Below are 20,241 nucleotides of genomic sequence, written 5' to 3' on the forward strand. Positions count from 1 at the left end.
AAAGATCTTTCTCAAGAATTTTGAGAAAGTCGTTAAAAAAGAAATAATTCGTAATATTGTATTAAAGAGAAAATGAAGCTCCTAAATCTTAAGAGATTCGAGGTGCAAATTGTTATAGACCGAAAATAGATTTTTTCGGTTTTCTCTTCAAATAATTGAAAGAATGATACAATTATAGGTTTATTATATAGCATATAATCATGCTATAGCCGAAAATTATAAGTTTTGAGAAGATTGAATATAACACAAATAAATTTGAATGTAAGTTAAATTGCTTGTTGTTTTTAATAGCTATTTAATGGGAAATCCAATATTGCAAAATTCAAATTGAATGATTGAAAGAACAGAAAAAGTCATTCTTTTCAATTTCGAATATGTTTCATTGTATTTATAATTATATGGCAAATAAGATATTTAAACTTGATTTTTGAAGGAAAATTCACAAAACTGAATAAATTCAAATAATTTTATTCAAAAATAAACTAGTTATTTGAGTTTACTACTAATTATCTATTCAAACTACAAAGTTTGTAATTTAAAATATTTTGTGAGATCAGATTGAATTAATTCAAGGTTCTTTTCAATTAATATTCATGACCATATTACGCATTTTCGAACATTCTAAACCAAATATATAAAAATGGGAGACGAATGTTAAATTTGCTAGACATGGGGGAGTTGTCTGCAAAGTTTTAGCTCTTATCTCTAACAAAAAATTAATTTTTAAAAAAATGACCGAATAAGTAGTATATGTTGAAGGGTTTAGTGACTTTTTTTGTGACGTCTATATATAGACGATGCATTAAAATATATTTATTTATAATTCATTAAAAAAATTAACAAAGGTAGTCTCACGAGAAAACTGACGGTAAAAATTCGATGAAACCAGGTGCATTGTATAGTACATATATGTGGTAAATAAATGTCGATAAGCTTTGTAAAAAATATCCCACAGTTTTTGAGATCTTGAAAACGGCCATTCAAAAAGTCGAAAATTTTTCCGAGATGTTAATGGGCAAGACAGTTTTTCGACAAATAAATCGTAAACATGGGAATTAAAATAAGGCGTTATATTACATATATGGTAAAGAATATGGATGTGAAGAGCGTTAGTAGAATGGAAAGACTTTGAAATTTTAAAAAATTTATCTGGACTAAAAAATTATTTGATTATAAAAAACATATTATATATCAATTGCTATATAGAACTATCATAACAGATTTTGGAAAAGCCGCAAATCCCCAAGCTGGAGAATTCATTAAATACTAATTATTCAGCTTTTTATCAGAAAGGAAGGTAGTGTAGGGGTTGGGAACACTATGCTCTTTTTGAATCTAAAAGGCAACTGTTCAAATCATAACATCTTTGTTTTTTTTTCTTATTCTGCCATTATTGTTTTTCCTTGTTATGATTCAAATTAAAAATATTTTAGTAAAGGTATTTTGGACATCATTTTTTCACATTGTCTCAATGCAAATGTTTGAAAATTTTGTAGGCAATATGACAACTCTTTCAACATTTGTTCTCTTTTATTAACTCAAACAGATTTAGGATCTAATTTCATGCCTTCGAAGACATTTAAACCATCTTCAACATAATTTATTGACAAATTGATAACAATTACTCATGAATGTCGTAGATTTAATATCCTGTCACTCAGCAACAAATTCGGGTTCAATAACAAAGCTCAGTAAAAACTTTACAGAAATTCTCTAATTTATTTTAGTGTCTTTTTGCGTCATTACGGCTGCATTTTCTTCTGCATCTGAACGCTGTGTTTGGAAGAAGACGAAATACAGAAACTTTCAACACAAGTAATCAGATTTTCTTGTCTTTCATGTTAAAATGCTTCATCTCGCTAGGTATACGTCATTTATTGGATGGGTTAGCTTTGTGTCCAAATAGCAAAAAAAAAGTATTAATTTAAATTTCGCATTTTGCATAAGTATACGCTTTAATTTATATCAAAACAGATTTAGATAGCTTAAAACAATATAGTTTACTCATAAATACATCTTGATAATTCACTTCTTCAATTTTCATAATCTTATATCCTGACCTATATCCTCTTATAAACCATATTTCTACTGAGATCTTCTTAAAGCATCTTTTTATCCCTATCTACGCCTCGAAACCCTATTTTTCCGGCGGAATATGAATCTTCGGGTCTCGCTGATTCGATTTCTGCAGTCAGATCGTAAAAATACCCACTACATAGCCTGATAATCTCAATTTAAGTTCCTTAATTTTTTTGAAAAAAAATTAAAACTCCCTTATCAAACATCATGCTCATTTTTACGAATTTCATTTTTCCTTTAAGTTTAAAATATACGCTTTGTAGCATGTTTATAATACATTTTCAATTTACATTTACATTTTTATTTTTGAATTGTTTATTTATATTTCCGTTTGAACAATAATATTTATTGAAAATTGTGAGAGAAACGGATATAATAAAAAACACCATACAACAAAATTCACTTTTTTTCATACTTACGCGGATCACTCCTTTTCGGCCCAATATGCCGGAAATGATAAAACTCTCAGATCTAGTTGCTAAGATCCAAACTCTCGACTCTCAAATCTACTTCCTCAGATCTTGTTGCTAAGATCTAAACTCTCGACTCTCAAATCTACTTCCTCAGATCTGTTGCTAAGATCTGACTCTAAGATCCAAACTCTCGACTCTCAAATCTATTTCCTCAGATATTGTTGCTAAGATCTACTTCCTCAGATCTTGTTGCTAAGATCTACTTCCTCAGATCTTGTTGCTAAGATCTACTTCCTCAGATCTTGTTGCTAAGATCTAAACTCTCGACTCTCAAATCTACTTCCTCAGATCTTGTTGCTAAGATCTACTTCCTCAGATCTTGTTGCTAAGATCTAAACTCTCGACTCTCAAATCTACTTCCTCAGATCTTGTTTCTAAGATCCAAACTCTCGACTCTCAAATCTACTTCCTCAGATCTTGTTGCTAAGATCTACTACTCTCTCTAAGATCTTGTTGCTAAGATCTACTTCCTCAGATCTTGTTGCTAAGATCCAAACTCTCGACTCTCAAATCTACTTCCTCAGATCTTGTTGCTAAGATCTAAACTCTCGACTCTCAAATCTACTTCCTCAGATCTTGTTGCTAAGATCTAAACTCTCGACTCTCAAATCTATTTCCTCAGATCTTGTTGCTAAGATCTAAACTCTCGACTCTCAAATCTACTTCCTCAGATCTTGTTGCTAAGATCTAAACTCGATCTCACTTCCTCAGATCTTGTTGCTAAGATCTAGACTCTAATCTACTAATCTTAAGATCGATCTATTATACTCAATTTTACTTAAGCAATATAGATCACCTTTATTATGATTCTCTTTATCTGTACTTGTTTAAAATTAAATTACATCATAAAGATCTAATTACAAATTATTTAGAATTTTGAAATAAAACCAGTATTTTATCAAATGCTTTGAGATTAATGCATTCAAACTTAAAAAAAAAAGATATATTCAGATCAATTTCAATATTATTGATTTTTTAATGTAAAAACTATGTCTACATAGATCTCAAACAATTTTATTAGATACTCTTTTTCCCAATTTTTTTCAAAATCTCTTTTTACATATCAAAAATTGTATTTTTCAATTTCATTTTTATTTTTTCCATATTTTTTTTGGAATTTGGATATGCGTCCAAAGTAGTTATGTCATTAGAAAAATATTAGATATCTGAAGAGAAAATGATAACTTAGAGAGTTTTAAAGATTTTATTTTCGAATACAAATATAGACCTCAGAGGAATACATTCTAAATAAATTTGTATCTGAGGGTGAATAAATAAGAACAAAATTTAAAGGGTTAGCATAAATAATGTAGAAATTAAGATTGGAATTTAAATTTAATACAAAATTAAAGGGAATGAATTTGCGATTAGTAGGGTATGGCAAATGGATTGGGAAACATTGGTTACACATGAAAATTATCAGATGTAAGAATTTGGTGCAGATATTTTAAAAATGAGATCTGAGTGCTTAAACAATATCTCAAAATTCAAATTTTCCAAATGAAAATTTGGAAAATTCCCAAAATGCAGAATCAACTGATGATTTTCAATCATTAATAACGCCAATACAAGAAGATCATTTTCCTTCTGCCAACGAACTAAAACAATGGTTTGATATTGCCCATGATGTTTTAATTAGTCCGCCACCTGAGAATCAACATCCAGAAATTGATGAAGAAGAGACACAAAAAGCAATTTATCTATTACAAAACTTAGACTTTCCTAAGAAATAAAATTATTTAATTTATTCTTGTTTGTTTTTTAATTAAACATGTATATTTATTAACATTTCCTTTTTTAATACCTTTCCAACTTCTATTAGTAACAAACACATAACTAATTTGAAGATTTAGCGTTATGAAGAAGTATCCAAGTAATAACGTCAATAATGCATTTGCGATAGGATATAATTGCACCAAAGGTTAAAACTTGTATAAAGAATGAAAAATGAAATTTAATACAATTTTTTTTCGAAAAAAATCCATGCTTGGCTAGATTTTCATAGTTATTGAATATGCATTACTGACATCTTGTAAAAGATGCCGATCAAGGCTTTCAAGATTGCTAAATTTCTCGATTAAAATTTACATTTTTTTTTTATTTGTGTTTAATTACATTTTACAGTTTGCAGACTTACATAAAATCCGCAACATAGTGGTTATTTAATATTTGCCCCACAGTATTGTAGTTTGAAATTTACGATAAGATTATAATTGATAAAGTAAGGTTTTGTCATTAATGCATCTTATAAACTTTCATTGATAAATATGGATAGATAAGTTCTGTGTTCAAAAGTAAGCATTTTTTAAAACGCGCAATTATATCAAGAACGACTATCATAAATTCATGAGTATCGATGATTTTCGTTTAGGATGGACTTAATCGGCTTGATTGATATACATATTTTAAAATGGCATAGCTTTGTGCATGTTATGTCAAGCATTGTGCCAAACCAATTTAAAATGAAACAAATTATTTTAAAGAAACTATATATGAACTATTCGAACACTTTATATTAATGTAGGGAGCTATAAATTTAAATATTCTAAAAATTTATTTATTTGTTAAGAGTTCGGAACAAATTTATTATTGAATATATAGGAAATCAAATAATTATGCATAATCGCATAAAAAAATGCTGAAACAATGAAAAGAAAAAAATAGTTGCCCAATAGAAAAAGTCGAACCCATACCCCTACCCATTGAGTTATCCTCACTTTCAAGTTTCGATGGAAAAAAAGGTATTTAAGCGTAACTCGCACCTTTTAGTCGTATTTCGAAGTTCTATATAGTATTAAAGATTAAGTTACATTATGTACAAAATAACTTTTTATTGTTATTTGATTTTGATAGCATTATTAGCTGAATATGCAAAATCTCGTAGAAATAATCATTTCATTCAGACATAAGTATTGGATTGTTTCCCAACAAGCATAATAACACACGTTTCATATTATAATTTATTTCATTTCTGTACAAAATTTAGATAACGATATCAAATAAAAAAAACTGTGGCATTTTTTTACTTCAAACTATCATGAAGTGTAACCAAATTGGGTGAGTATTCTTGCTATCAGTATGACATGAAAAAGTGAACGACAAAAATTGAAGATATTGTAGTTAACTCGGATTTTTTTAATTGCAAACACATCTATAATTTGTTTAAATATCATTTATTATATCAAAATCGAAAAATTCGTTTTTGGAAATCTTTGAATTTATGAGAAGTTCTACAAAGACACTTACAAATATAGCGTTTGCAATAAAAAGGCTCTTTAATCTTCTTCATCCTTGCTCAGAAACTTCTACTGGTTACCTTACGGGTAACCTGCAAAGCTGCTTCCAAGGCATCGGGAAAATAACGTATTTTCGTGAGACTACCTTTAAATTAACATTAATTTTAAAATAATTTATTTTTTTATCTTTTATAATGTTGTAAACAGAAATTCATCAAAAGTGACACCTCAGAAAAGCTAAAATATTGAATTTTTGGAACTTTTGATAGAGCACGTTTTTAAATATTAATTAAAGTAAATGTATATTTTGTAAAGATTCTTTTTAATAAAAAAATAAAATTTTGAAGAAGAACACAAAATCTTCTGAAAAATAATATCACATAAACTCATATTATTTTCTAATATATAACTATTTTATATAAAAATCAAATTCAATGATCTTAAAAGCGAAGGATAAACCTCAAAATTTACGAATATAATGAGTGGGAATATAATGCTTATCTATCATAAAACCATATGAAATATCAATTTTTGCTTTACGCCTAATTTTTGACGACAATTAGCAAAAAATGTTAAATGTTAACACTCAGTCCATTTGAATATGAAAAATAAAATTGACTTTGATTAAATGTTTTTATTTATCATGCAATTCTTCTTGCGACCAAAGATTTGAATAAAAGTTCAAAAAATAAGATAGCTTAAAAAATAATATACGGTAGTGTTTACTAATAGATGAATAGTATATAAATTCTATTAAAATGGATTTGATCCAAAAAAATATAAAACCAAAAATAATTGTTATAATTTAAATGAAGAAGTAATTTAAAACGATTTTATTTATGATCAAATTTTATATATTTTTTTGGATCAAATCCATTTTAATAGAATTTATATACTATTCATCTATTAGTAAACACTACCGTATATTATTTTTTAAGCTATCTTATTTTTTGAACTTTTATTCAAATCTTTGGTCGCAAGAAGAATTGCATGATAAATAAAAACATTTAATCAAAGTCAATTTTATTTTTCATATTCAAATGGACTGAGTGTTAACATTTAACATTTTTTGCTAATTGTCGTCAAAAATTAGGCGTAAAGCAAAAATTGATATTTCATATGGTTTTATGATAGATAAGCATTATATTCCCACTCATTATATTCGTAAATTTTGAGGTTTATCCTTCGCTTTTAAGATCATTGAATTTGATTTTTATATAAAATAGTTATATATTAGAAAATAATATGAGTTTATGTGATATTATTTTTCAGAAGATTTCATTCTATATGCCTATGAAAAGTACTCTCAAAACTAACTTTTTCCTAATTATAATTAAATCTAGAATATTGTATTATGCTTAGTATTATTTCATTTTTCTCATTCAATTTAGAATTTACAAATGTCAAAAAATTGAGAGCTATCACTTTTGATGAATTTCTGTTTATTACAATAAAAGAAGCTATATATAGATGATGTCAGATATTCCGCGATTAATTAAACATTGTTTAAATCCTGAAAGGGTTAAACTTCAATTTAAAAATGAAGATTGTGAATTATTAAATGAATATGAAAGCCAAAATAAGCTAATGAGGTATAAATATAATGATAAAGAATATTTAATTTCATGGAATCAATGGAGTTCATAATACAAAGACCTCATAAACGAGAAGAAGAAATTGAAAATAATGAAATGGAAATCATTGATGACATTAAAGAGGATGGAATTCCTAAATTTTGTAGAAAAACCTTTAGAACTAAGTTAGGAGCTATAAACGTTAGAGTATTAAATCCTGAATATCTTAAACATCAATTAAAAAAGGAAGACTGTGAATTATTAAACGCTAATGAATATGAAAATGCTAAATCAAAACTGAGATATAAATATATTGAAGTGATGAAAGGTGTAAATAAAGATAAAGTTTATTCAGTTTCATATAATAACTGGCACACGTTAGGGATAAGAAAACATTTAGGAGATTATGGTAAAAGTTCCGAATTCTTCAAATCTAGTATGTACGAGAGAATAAAATAATCAGAAATAATTATTTTCATGAATGAAAGATTCACTACCATAATGAAATAAAATAAAAAAAAAATTTAAAAAATAAACTTCTTACGAAAAATTAAAACTTAGTTATGTTTATTATTTTATTTTTTTATTTTGTATGAAATGAGCGTCAAAACTAACAACGTTAAAAAATTAGGATTCACAAACGAGGAAATAAAGGATATATTAAAAAAAAAAAAAAAAAAAAAGGTAGTGGGGCCTCCAGGCACTTCGTGCCCTCTAGCCCTGAAGATGTTTAGTATAAATGAAGTTTTTTTGGGTATTGGGGGCTTCCCGGGCGCGTTGCGCCCTCTAGCCCATAAAAAATTTTTGAGAGTCGTCGTCGTTGACTTTTTTGGTAGAGCACTCAAAATAGTATAACTTTGTCCGGACAAGTAAGGGTCTATCGTCGCTACAGGAAAAGTTACGGGCGTTCCAAGGAAGTATACTTTGAGAGACTCTTTAGAAACTTTAGACGTTTTACATAACCATCCATGCTTTTACTTTACATCCGATAAAAGTGGTTTGGAAACCGTTATGAGATGGTTAGAGGACATACATGACTATGAGTTTAGATATGACAAGATAGAATATGAGAGAGGTCCTATAAACCGGAGAAAGTGTCATATAAACATCTGTCAAAAACCGTTTTTTACTTCACTTAAAATGCCACGTAAGCTACGTAAGAATATACGTAAGAGGAAGAGAGCATTGAAACATCCAATAGTAAAACTGACACCACAACAACAGTTGCAACAACAAATAATGAATGACCCCACTATGTTGCAACAAATGTCAAGCAACCCTATGCTTTTAAACCGAGTTTTGGTGCACAGAGTGGAGGTTTAAGAGCGGCACTTTTAGCGAAAATGGCAGGCTATGGTGGAGCTGCAGACGGAACAGCATATAACCCTCAAAGTCAAATGAATTTGAGTTCACTCAAAAATCAAATAGCAGATGTCAAAAAGTCAAACATAGACATACAGAAGCAAATAAGTGAAAACGAAAAGAAACTAGAATATGACAGACACACAAAGAAACTCAATGAGTTAAACGTAGAGAAAAAGAAGAAGAAGAACAACTGAAAGAACTAAGTACAGAGGAAATGCGAAAAAAGTGTCAGAAAAAGCAGCAGAAGTAGCAAAAATGGAACAAGATGTTGTAAATTTGAAAAACCATACTACTCAATATAAAGTACTGAAAGATGAAGAGATAAAACAAAAAGCCCTGAAGACATATATGGATAGCGATGAGTATAAAAAGAAGTTGAAGCAAATGTAAAGGCAGAAAAACTTTTACAGTTGCAAAACCAAACCGTACAGTATGAAAACTTTAGCACAAGAAAGTAAAAATAACGACGCAGCCATGCAAAAGGCAATGAAAAGCGCAGAATATATAAAAGCTAACAATGACTGGTTAGATGCCCAAGCCACGCCAAAGCAGCCCAACTTATAGGGTCAATAAGGACAAAAATACAAGCGGATGAAGACAGTTCAAATGAAGCTTTAATGAATGCTGACTTTAAGAACGCCTTCGAAGCTCTTCATAGTAAGGTGAAACAAGTGAACGACTTCTCATCTGGAAAGAAACTGAAGTCTGAAGGTTTCGACAAAGAGTTAAGAGAAGTAGCACAAAATATGACGAAAATAACAGATGCAGCAACGAGACAGGCAGTTCAAAGTGCCTATGACGCCGTTAGAGCAACTGTTGTGGAAAGTCAAGAAAAAGAGTTACAACAGACCAAAACAGACCTAGTAAATGCTTTCTTAAAAACGAAAAGTCAGGTAGGACACTATGCTGCAGATGGAACATATGTGCCAGCTGGTGGAACTTATATACCAGCTGGTGGAACTTATATACTAGCTAGTGGAACTTATATACCACCAAACCCTCCAAGAGAAGCACCTGCACCAGGACTACCTAAAACATTTACATCGTCACATGGACACAGACACAGGCATGCACCAAAACCAACACAACAACAACAACCAGCACAACAACAACAACCAACACAACAACCAGCACCACAACAACAACCAACACAACAACCAGCACCACAACAACAACCAGCACAACAACCACCTCCACAACCAGCACAGCAACCAACAGTTCAAAACACTGCACCACAACCACAAACAGAGCAAGGACATAAAAGAAGTAGAGAACAAGGAAACCAAGAATTCTTAAAAATGCTTAAGGAAAATTATGGTTACCCAGATACTCTTGACTTTAGTGACAGATATAAAGAAGCTATTAGAAAGTTCAAGGAAGGAAATACTGACCCGAAACCTATTTAGCTTTATGGTTCAGCACCAAATGGGATATAATTTTCAAACCTGGAAAATACAAGCTCGCTAAGGGATATGATTTAATAGCATATCATCCAAATGACATGACTGAATTTACTCCGAGATATTTGGTGTCAGAGATAAATGATAATTCAACTATCTTCATGAAACGCGTAAAAAATAGACGACGGAACGAAAGAAGAAAGGGTTATGAATGCGGATGACTTAAATAGGGAACTTGTTAAAAACGGTCTCGGAATATATGAAATGCCAGCAGATGAGGTACAAGAAACTCCACAGGAAGAAGTTCAGATACAACCAGACATGGAAGAAATAGTTTCAGCAACAACAGCTAGAAGAGCCTGAAGGAAACGAACAAGTCCCTCCTTTGGAAACTAACTTCACAGAACTAGATGAAGATTTGGAACAGCCGAAAAATCTTGACCCTCAACAAGTGTATGCGGGGAATATGGAATCTTTCCAAGAGTCTAAGAAAAATTCGGCTGACATAGTAGAAGAATATCGAAAAATGTTCGCCGACATACAAAAGACTCCAACATCAGATGAAATATTCAGCATAGAATGGAAGTACTGAAAGAAAATGTACGCAAATACAACAATCCTTTTTACTTACGACCATATAACGTTCAATCTTTGGCTGAACTCGGTGAAAATAAAAGGTTAAATTTCAACAAAACATATAGAAATGAAACATTGTTTAAAGTTCATTCAGAAACCTAACCAATATGGAAACAAACCTACTTTTGTTTCTGCAGACTATGGAACTACAATGAGATGGGGTCATAAAGCTAATCGGATAGGTGGTTCATAAACTTACAACCACAATTCCAAGAAGTTGTAGACGCAATGGAAGTGAATGGTGAACCAGATATAGCTGGTATTTTCAGCGCGGCTTTAATGCCATTGAAAGATATGAAAGATGCAGATATTTTTGAACCAGTATGAAATGAACATGGCTGATGGAAATATAACACCTGACGTTCTAGAACATTTATCTCAAAGAACTACACAGAACCATAAAGATGGTATATTTGGTGAAGAGTTTAGAAAGAAAGTTAGGGAGAGAGAAGGAAGAGAACCTATTGTACATGACCTTGCAAACGAAAGTTTGCAAAATGTCATAAAATTACATTGCAGACAATGAACCGAGAAGGGATGAATATTTAAGAAAACTCAAATGGACAGTACAAATGAAATGTTAGTATTGAAAAACATGTTCCTTGACAAAATAAAACCAACTACAGAAATAAATGACGCAAGACTGAAACATTGGGTAAAAGCTTTCCCATTCACAAAAGATATTATTGGTAACATGGAAAGAAACCAGAATGGCTACAAAAACATATATTTGGAAACGAGCTTATTCCATATGGACAAGCTCTGTTTGAAGAGCTTGAACCGGAAACTCAGGAAAGAGTCATGCAAACAATAAGCGAAGACTCAAATACAAACTATGACAAAATCTTTCTAGGATATAGGTTACCTGAGATGGGCGACCAGAGCCCAAAGGCAAAAAAGGACATGGGAAATTTACAACATACTAGGTGAAATGAGGCAAAGATGCAACAACTTGAAGCAGAGGGCAAGTTACCAAAAGCGACACCAAAGAAGAAGAGTAGAACAAAGTGAAAATAGTGAAGAAGTAACTTCATCTAGTGAAAGTAGTGGCAATGAAGGAAAAAGAAAGTTAAAAACTCAGCCAGGAGAAAGTAAAGCTTGGTCACGTGGGTTCTATTATGACACATAAACCAACTATTTCTATATTTTTACCCATATGAAATGTACGCCGCTCAGAATATAACGCCAACAGTTTTTGGATGCCATGAACGGAAAATGTTTCCGAATGGTATAACGAATGCGACAATGCCATTAGAAGGTCAGAAATAGTTCCTGGAACTTACGAATATACAACTGCTGTTTCTTATGGAAACGTAGGTGAGTTTGGAGAAGGTTCTTCAACAACAGTAGATATTGCTTGCGACAGGTTTCACATTATTTCTATTGACAACTCATTCTTATACGTGGAACAAGACATTGAAATAAAACCTTCTGCAAGTTGTCTGACAAGAAAGGTTGCAATGGAATTTTCTATGTCGGATACCAATATGCTCCAGAAGTTTTCATGGGATATAAGATATATTCTAACTCTGACTTAGTTCAAACAGTAACATGGGCAAACTATGAATGGTTCGCTTTGAGAACTCAGTACAACCACAACTAGAGAACAAACAGACCAGTATGCAAATATTGAGAAAATAAGAAGACTTGACCCTAACGTTCCAGGATTTATGTTAACCTTTCTGGTTCAGATGGAACTGCTGCCACTAAAGTAAAACTGAAACTTAGAGTTCCTTTGGTCATCTTTCCTCATCTTTCAGGTTTTTAAGATACTTGCCAAACTGGGCAGGAAAAATTTCTATTGAACTTACTCCAAGCAAAAATAACTTAGTCATTGCACAACACAAGACCCATTCACTATTACAGACGTAGAGGGAACAAATAAAACGTCATTCGCCGAATTTTGCAAAGACAAAGTTGACTTAGACTTTGGTTTCTCAAACTTCAACAATGAAGTAAAACTATTATTTCAATGCTGCTGGAACTGCTTGGGACCAGTTAATTTACATGCGAAAAATTTGAAATGCAAGAGAATAGAAAGCAGACTTGCAGTCTATATGTTGGACCCAGATATTTCAAATGCTTTAGCTGCCAAATATATTGCAGTTCCACTTATGTTCCCTATAACCAAATATTGTCAAAGACTTTGCAGGTGAAGTTGGAAACCAAAGTGCTGACCCAGGTGCAAGAACAGATATTGCTTTAACAACTGCAATGAAACATGCAGATACTATGTTTTGTACTGTTCAAGACGAACTATAAATGACTATTCTTGTTTCTACAACCCTGGTATTAAATATCATATAAACATAGATGGCAAATATTATCCAAGAGAAGAATATTCTACAGTTGAGGATATGAGGTCATACAACTTGACATTAGATGCTATGAACTTTAACAACAACTTCACAACAACCCATTAACCTGAAATGCAAAGTTCTATTATGCCATATGTGAAAGTATGGACTCATACAGGAGGTCAAAAAACTCAATATACAAATGGAGACCGTTTCAACTTTTGGCTTGGCATTCCATTTGCTGACTCAGAAGACTTTATGGGTGGTATTTCAACTGTTGGTACTGTACAAATACAATATACTGGTGACAGAGACGGTCCAGATGAATTGAAAGCAAAGAAGTTTACAAAACCAATAGCACTTTTCACGGAAGATGCTCTTTTGAAGATTCGTTCGATGAACCTGCTGGGGCTCCTCAGATTGGCATAACGACAGCTTCCATCGAGCAGATTTTGGCAGCAGGTCAGTAAGTTGTTCTTGAACTGACTTCTCTCCGTCAAATATTGACAGTACGCCAGTTTTGACATAATATTGTATTATAAACTTTCCTTTAGAAATATCTGTAAGTTTTGAAGTTATATTTTTGTCTGCTTCAAGAACTTTCACCATTTCAGTTATACCAACTTTCTTTGCTTTATGAAAATATTTTGGTTCAGCAAAGACTGCTATTCTATAACATTTACCATTGTTTGTATAAAGAACTATTCTGTCAATGTATTTGTATTGTTTGTGTGTGTAAACTTTGTTCTGCTTCAATTCGAAGAGATACTCGAATACGTCCATCTTTTTATTCTAAGTAAAATGTCATTTCCGAAAAATAGAAGCGTAAGTGTTTCAAAAGGTTTAATGGCGGTGGCAGATGTGAAGTTAAATTCACCAACTCAAACAAACAGTCAAAGTGTTATTGTCAATGTCAAAGACAGAGATGTTGAAGTGGGGAAACCATACGAGGACGAAGATGGTATAACAATTGTTCCTGTAAAAGAACAACCAACATATCCTGAAGTTAGCAGAGACTTAAGTTCTGTTGCAGATATTCGAAACGACTACCAACAACTGAAAGACAAACTTCAAACTCAGGAGAAGATTTGTCAAGCTTTAAGTATAATGTTAAACTTGGTCGAACACAACCCTGTAAAAGTGAACTCATATGTCATTGCACCTCATGAAGTTTTGAAAGAACTATTGAAACTTTTGACAGAGGCAGACGATATAAACATCAAAGAAATAGAACCCGACGTTAGTTGCTGTGGTGTTTCATATAATGTCATTGACAAGATATACGTTATGAAAGGAGGTGAAACGTTGAACTTAAAATATAGTTTCCCAGACGTTATAAAAATATTTGACGACCACAACATTTCATTAAAATTTATTTGCTAAGTAAATGGCAGAAGACATAATGGTTTATACTATTACGACTAAAAACCCCGAGTCATATAATTCTATAACAACAAACTTACAAAGTCCTCAAGGACGATATTGTAAACTAACTTTAAACACAATGACGACTAAAGCCTGTTTTGCTCTTTTGACACCAGAAGACTTTGTTGTTGTGAATGGTAAAAAATACTCCTTTGAAGATACTTACTCAGATATACCACCAACAGGTTTTGTTGACTTATTTAATACTTTAAGTACGGGTGTAACATGTGCTGCAACTAGAGCAGGTTTCATTATGTTTGGATGTCCGACTGAGTTTACTCTAAACGATATGAGCTATAATACAAAACTTATATCTGGTTTTTACTACCAACAGTTTCCTATAACAGGAAAAGGTGTCATACAAGGAATGTCTGTTCCATTGACTTTAAGTACACCTATTTTATATATTGTTTCAAACTTAGGTTCAAAGTGTTATTCGAATGTCGACAGAAACTACTATGACCAAAAGATACTTATGCGTATAAACAACACATTCTCTGCTGGTTTGCCTATTGTTCATTCGAATGCAGAGTTTTCAGCTTTAGTAAACTCAAACACTTTAGCAAACATAAACTTAACCTTAGTTGACGCAAACTTTGTTCCTGTAAAACTTTTATGTCCTATGTATTTGTCAATGACGGCAGAAAGTTTCGAATTGGAAGATGCAACTGGTGAAAGTATTGTATTACAAGAACAACAAATGCAACAAATAGCTCAAGAACAAAGTCAAGAATAAAAAAAATATTTTTTTTATTTTTATAAAAATGTACAGAATAGATGTTTCAGATTTTTATGACTTCCAAACATTCAGAAATATGTGTCCATTTCGAGACTATAACAAAGCAGTCGAGAATTTGAAACGTTTAGTCATTTATGTCGACTCTGCCCCAGAATGTTATGTTATGAAAGAATGGGATGTAGTCTTTAACAAACCAAGAGCAACAATAGTTTCAGAACAAGAATGTAGACAGAAACTTAAGAAAATAAAAGTCGTACAAGTTGGCATGAAGATGTTAGATGCTTGGGATATCTTATTGTCAAAACTTGAAGATTTTTCAGTTCGTGGTATAAAGTTTTATACACCATCTCCAAACTTCTATTCTATCTTCACTGGATATAAATACGAACAAGTAGAATGGAAAGAAAATATTATAGAAGCTTGGTTAGACCATGTCAAAGAAATTATATGCAATGGAAACGAAAAGGTTTATGAGTATATCTTATGTTGGTTTGCAAACATCTTACAACATCCAAGTGCTAAAAATGAAACTGCTCTCATTATAATTGGAAAACAAGGAACAGGTAAGAACACATTCTTTACAGATATTTTGTGCAAACTGTTAGAAGGTTATTCGAATCCGAATATGACAAACTTAGAAAACATCTGTGGCAAGTTTAACTCCTCAATAGAGAATATGAAACTTATAGTTTGCAATGAACTTCAAAGTATAGATACAACAAAAGTTTTGAACTCAGATGCTTTGAAGAGTCTTATAACAGATAAAGTTGGAGTTGTTGAAAGAAAGTATAAAGACCAAAGAGTTTGTGAAAATGTTGCAAACTTCATTATGGTTTCAAACAATGCTGTTCCGATGAAGTTAGAAAGTTCTGACAGAAGATATGTAGTTGTCAGAACGTCAGAAGCTCATATGCAAGATACAGAATATTTTGACGCTTTGTCAGAAACTTTGACATCTGACTTTTACAACCACTTGTTCTCATATTTTATGACATTAGATATTTCAAAGTTCAATCCAAGACAAATTCCACATACCGAAGAGAGACAAACATTGTTAGAAGCAAACAAGAGTGTATATGAACTGTTCATAGATGAAACTGACTTTGAGTGTTTAGATGAAAGGTCATTGTACGATTCGTATAAACAATATTGTCAAGAATATGGTTATATGACAGCGTCTAAACGAACATTCTTGGCAAATGTCAAAAGTCTTTTAGACGTACAGAATGGTGTATATACAAAGAAAAATTTTTCTGAGTAAATTTAAAAAAAAAAATATTTTTTTATCCGATAGAAAAGATGACAAAATTCATCTCAGTAAACAAGTACATGTCAGGACTTAAAGAAGAACTAGACCCATTCACATATTTGAATGTTTACTTCTACCATTTTGAAAAGTCTTCATTCAGCAAAGTTTGGAACATCGAACCAGTTAAGTTTGCTATTGTGGACTAAAAAATGGTGCGAAATTTGAAGACTTAGACATAGAAGGTTTGTTAACAGTCAAAGAAAGTTTTGACAGAAGGTTCTCAAACCTTAAAGAAGGCAAAGCATACAAACTTGTTATACCTTATGAACCAAAGAAAGCAGACGACTATGAATATTATGAGTCTAAAGTTGTAGAAGTTCAAGGTAAATTGGGTAAAAAGCTATTAGAGTCTAAGCCAGTGTTTACTCCTAAAGAGGAAGAGAACATTGACATTGACCCAGAAATGTTCTAAAAATAAAATTTTATTTTTACATGTCATATCTCCCCTTCTCTGGAACTGGTTCTTTCTTCTCTTCTTCTACTTTCTTTTCTTTCTTTTCTCTCTTCTTCTTTTCTGGTGGAGTTATGTCAAACTTCTCAGAACCATATTTATGTAAAAGTTCTTTGTCCTTTAATAGCTCATCTATTCTGTTTTCTATTTCATCTTCAAGAACAGTGCATGTGTCTTCTTTGCATTCTAAGAAGTTTTGTTGGACTTCATCTCTCCAAGAGGCGTCATCTCTGTCAACAAGTCTGTCATTGACAAATTTTAAGACTGCTCTGCTTAATGTTTTATGGTTCTTGTCATATTCCCAGAAACAGAACTTTAGAACAAATTCACCTTTCTTGTTTACACTATGTAAGATTTTATGGTCGACAGATGTTTTGCTGTCGAAAAGCTTGTCTCGAATATAGATAGCGAAATCGCTAGACATTTTCTAAAGATAAAAATTTTAATTTTTCTAAAATATGTTAGAAAAAAAGTTTGCTGACATTGACAAGAAATTTGAGAATGTTTTAAACAAGAACAAGGTGAAATTAGAAAATGCTCAGATAAAACCCATACATGACAAGTTCTTATTTGCTCAGAATGGTATAACAGGTCTAATTGCACCACTGGGTCGGGTAAGACTTTCACTTATCTTAAAATGGCTGCACAACAACAAGAACTAGATGAGAAGAAACCCATTCTATGAGTTAGTTGTCATTTGTAGTAACTTCTGGTCAATTTGACCAAACCGTCAATTCGTTCAAAGATATTATAAAGAAGTCTAAGTTAGTATGTATAAAAGACTCTGAGTTGTTAGATTGGATAAAGAAAGTACCAAAGAAGAGTTTTGAAGTACAATGCTATAAATGAGTATATAAATTCTAAGTTTAAAGACCCAAATGAGGAAATGCAGAGAATATTAGAGAAGAAACACTTCAGAAACAAACAGAAAGAGATAGAATACATTTCGAAGAAATTGCAATCTTACGATTGGAAGACTTACCCTCATAGATGTCTTCTTATCTTAGATGATTTCGCCTCTCATCCTTTGTTAAAGAATAGAGAACAAGACATGTGTCGAATTCTTAAGAAGCTCAGACACTTTAACATTTCAGTTGTCATTTGTGTACAGACAGCCAAGAGTTTAAGTAAGGATGTAAAGAAATACTTACTGACATTATACTTTTCCCCGGATTGTCCGAAGACGATTCATGGAACTTATGAAAGAGTCCATGGCAGGTAAGTTTGACAGACATGAACTATGGGAGAAGTACAAAGTCATACAAGACCCTCATACTTCTTTCAGATTCATATCTACGCAAACAAAGTTCAAATTGTAAAAAGTCAAGCTTGAAAAATAAATGGTTCATTTACTCTGCTTGTTTGAAGTTGTCAAAATACTCTGTTATTTTTTCCTTTAACAATGGCAAATCTTCTTTGAAGGTAAGTATTGTACAACCTTTAATATCATAGTGTGTTTGAGGTAACGTATCTTGAACTATTTGTTTCACATCTTCATTTGGGGTCATTGAAATCGGTAAGTTTTTCGCGATAGAACCAATTTCTGTCAGATTTGTAAATCTTAGCAAGGTCGTAAAAGCTTTTGTTGTTTCTTCTGACTAAATGCAACATAACCATATCTCTGTCTTCTTCATTTTCCATCTCTTCAGTATAAATCATATACTTATAGTTCTTTTCCTTTCCTTTTGGTACCGAACGTGGTATTCTTTTCTGTATGTTTTTGTCTTCTTTCATCATATCTTCTCTCTGCTTTGTACAAAGTTCGTCAAGTAGCATAAGTATGTAGATTGCATAACGAGGTGAAGCCCACATTGCTATTGAACTAACTAGGAACTTATGAACATATATACCTTTTAGATGTGATGGTAAGTTTTGTCTGTCTTGGTACATCTTTTAAGTTCTACATGTTCGAACTCACTGAGGAGTTCATGAGTGCTATTTAATTCAAACATCCCTTGTGGTTTCTTAGTGTCTGGTGCAAAACATGCTGTCAAAATACTTTGCATTTGGTACATATCGTCTTTGACCGAACGAATGAGACGTAACTGTTTGTTATACTGTATGTACTCGTATTCTTCATTTATGGCTTCATGAACGATAGCAGTTGTTGTGTTCTCGGTTGTTGACATTACTGTCTTTACATACAAAATAAAAAAAATATTTTATAAAAAACTAACTTTATTTTCTGACTTTCACAAAAGACCAAAAATAAACGCTTTACATGTATTTTTCAGCAACTTCGTCAAATAATTTTATAGCTTTATCTATCTCATCTACTTCAAACGTTTCTTTACCTTTCGTGGGAGCACCATACATTTTCTCAAAAACTTCAAGCAGTTCTGTTTCAGCAGCTCTCATATCGTTAACGAACACAACCTTGACTCTATTGACTGTACTGTCATATCTTTGAGTTATATTATATGTTCTTCCTATCTTATTCTTTTTGTATTGAAGTCCTTCGGTTTCTCTGAACGATGTAAAAGTAAGCCTTCACTGCAACGTTCAGTATCGAATGAACCATATGTTATGAAGTTATATCCAACAACTGGGTCTAACCATAACAAAACATTGGTATAAGACTTTTGTCAATGAGATATGCTGTAGTTCCATAGAATCTTACCGATATCATAAGCTCAGGATTTCTTGTCAAAATTTTCTGAGTAGAAGCATTTTTAACCCAGTCCTTTGCTTTCTTTCCAGATAGTGTTAGAATGTCTGACAAAGAATATTTGTTGTATTTCTTTGAGTATCTTACGTTTAAATCACCTATTCTAACCACTTTGGTGTCATTGTCTATCTTTTTAACTGTTTCAAACTCAATGTTTGTCATTTACTGTCTTTACATACAAAATAAAAAAAATATTTTATAAAAACTAACGTTAGTTTTTTTATTTTGTATAAAAGATATGATTTCAGGGATTTTTTTTACGAAGTGTCAAAGTTCTCTTCGTCAAAAAAATACAGTTATATAATGAAATTTGGTCATTTTTTCGACCTAAATATCCTCATATGAATTTCCTCATATGTTTGCTACCCTCTGAAAAAAACCGAGGATAGAGATTCCATTCGAAAATCCGTGAAAAATTGCGACCCAGACTATTTTCGAGGGTTCGAGATTCCGTACCGACAAAGTCGTAAAAATTTGCGACCACCGGATTTATATCGGGGTTCACACCTAAAAACTGCATGAAAATCGAAAAAATGCGACGTAGGGAAAAGAAACACTGGTCGCCTAAAAACTCATGAAAATCGTGAAA

At 31.8% G+C, this 20,241-nt stretch overlaps 3 protein-coding genes and 5 pseudogenes across 8 annotated transcripts, besides 3 other annotated features; 6 read left to right on the forward strand and 2 right to left on the reverse strand.

Moving 5' to 3' along the window:
- Nucleotides 1–5,983: 5,983 nt before the first annotated feature.
- Nucleotides 5,984–6,021: a mobile genetic element.
- A 1,178-nt stretch (nt 6,022–7,199) lies between these two features.
- Nucleotides 7,200–7,236: a mobile genetic element.
- Nucleotides 7,237–9,201: 1,965 nt separating this feature from the next.
- On the forward strand, nt 9,202–10,117 carry TVAGG3_0467240 (annotated as a pseudogene). Its single transcript has one exon. A coding segment is annotated over exon 1 (916 nt).
- Nucleotides 10,118–10,858: 741 nt separating this feature from the next.
- Nucleotides 10,859–20,241: part of a mobile genetic element that runs on past the window's edge.
- Nucleotides 13,907–14,443, forward strand: TVAGG3_0467260 (protein of unknown function, DUF4106 family; the record flags this gene model as incomplete). The annotated part of the gene is made up of 1 exon (XM_051235329.1): nt 13,907–14,443. The coding sequence occupies one exon, from the start codon at nt 13,907–13,909 to the stop codon at nt 14,441–14,443; it is 537 nt and encodes a 178-aa protein (XP_051093153.1).
- Nucleotides 14,565–15,221, forward strand: TVAGG3_0467270 (uncharacterized protein; the record flags this gene model as incomplete). The annotated part of the gene is made up of 1 exon (XM_051235330.1): nt 14,565–15,221. The coding sequence occupies one exon, from the start codon at nt 14,565–14,567 to the stop codon at nt 15,219–15,221; it is 657 nt and encodes a 218-aa protein (XP_051093154.1).
- Nucleotides 16,054–16,485, forward strand: TVAGG3_0467280 (Poxvirus D5 protein-like family; the record flags this gene model as incomplete). The annotated part of the gene is made up of 1 exon (XM_051235331.1): nt 16,054–16,485. One exon carries the CDS (start codon nt 16,054–16,056, stop codon nt 16,483–16,485), a length of 432 nt encoding a protein of 143 aa, XP_051093155.1.
- On the forward strand, nt 16,524–16,945 carry TVAGG3_0467290 (annotated as a pseudogene). Its single transcript has one exon. A coding segment is annotated over exon 1 (422 nt).
- TVAGG3_0467300 lies at nt 16,962–17,088 on the reverse strand (annotated as a pseudogene). Its single transcript has one exon. A coding segment is annotated over exon 1 (127 nt).
- Nucleotides 17,622–18,317, forward strand: TVAGG3_0467310 (annotated as a pseudogene). Its single transcript has one exon. A coding segment is annotated over exon 1 (696 nt).
- Nucleotides 18,334–18,796, reverse strand: TVAGG3_0467320 (annotated as a pseudogene). Its single transcript has one exon. A coding segment is annotated over exon 1 (463 nt).

The sequence above is a fragment of the Trichomonas vaginalis genome, chromosome II (assembly GCF_026262505.1).
Source record: "Trichomonas vaginalis G3 chromosome II, whole genome shotgun sequence".
Taxonomy (NCBI): Eukaryota; Parabasalia; order Trichomonadida; family Trichomonadidae; genus Trichomonas; species Trichomonas vaginalis.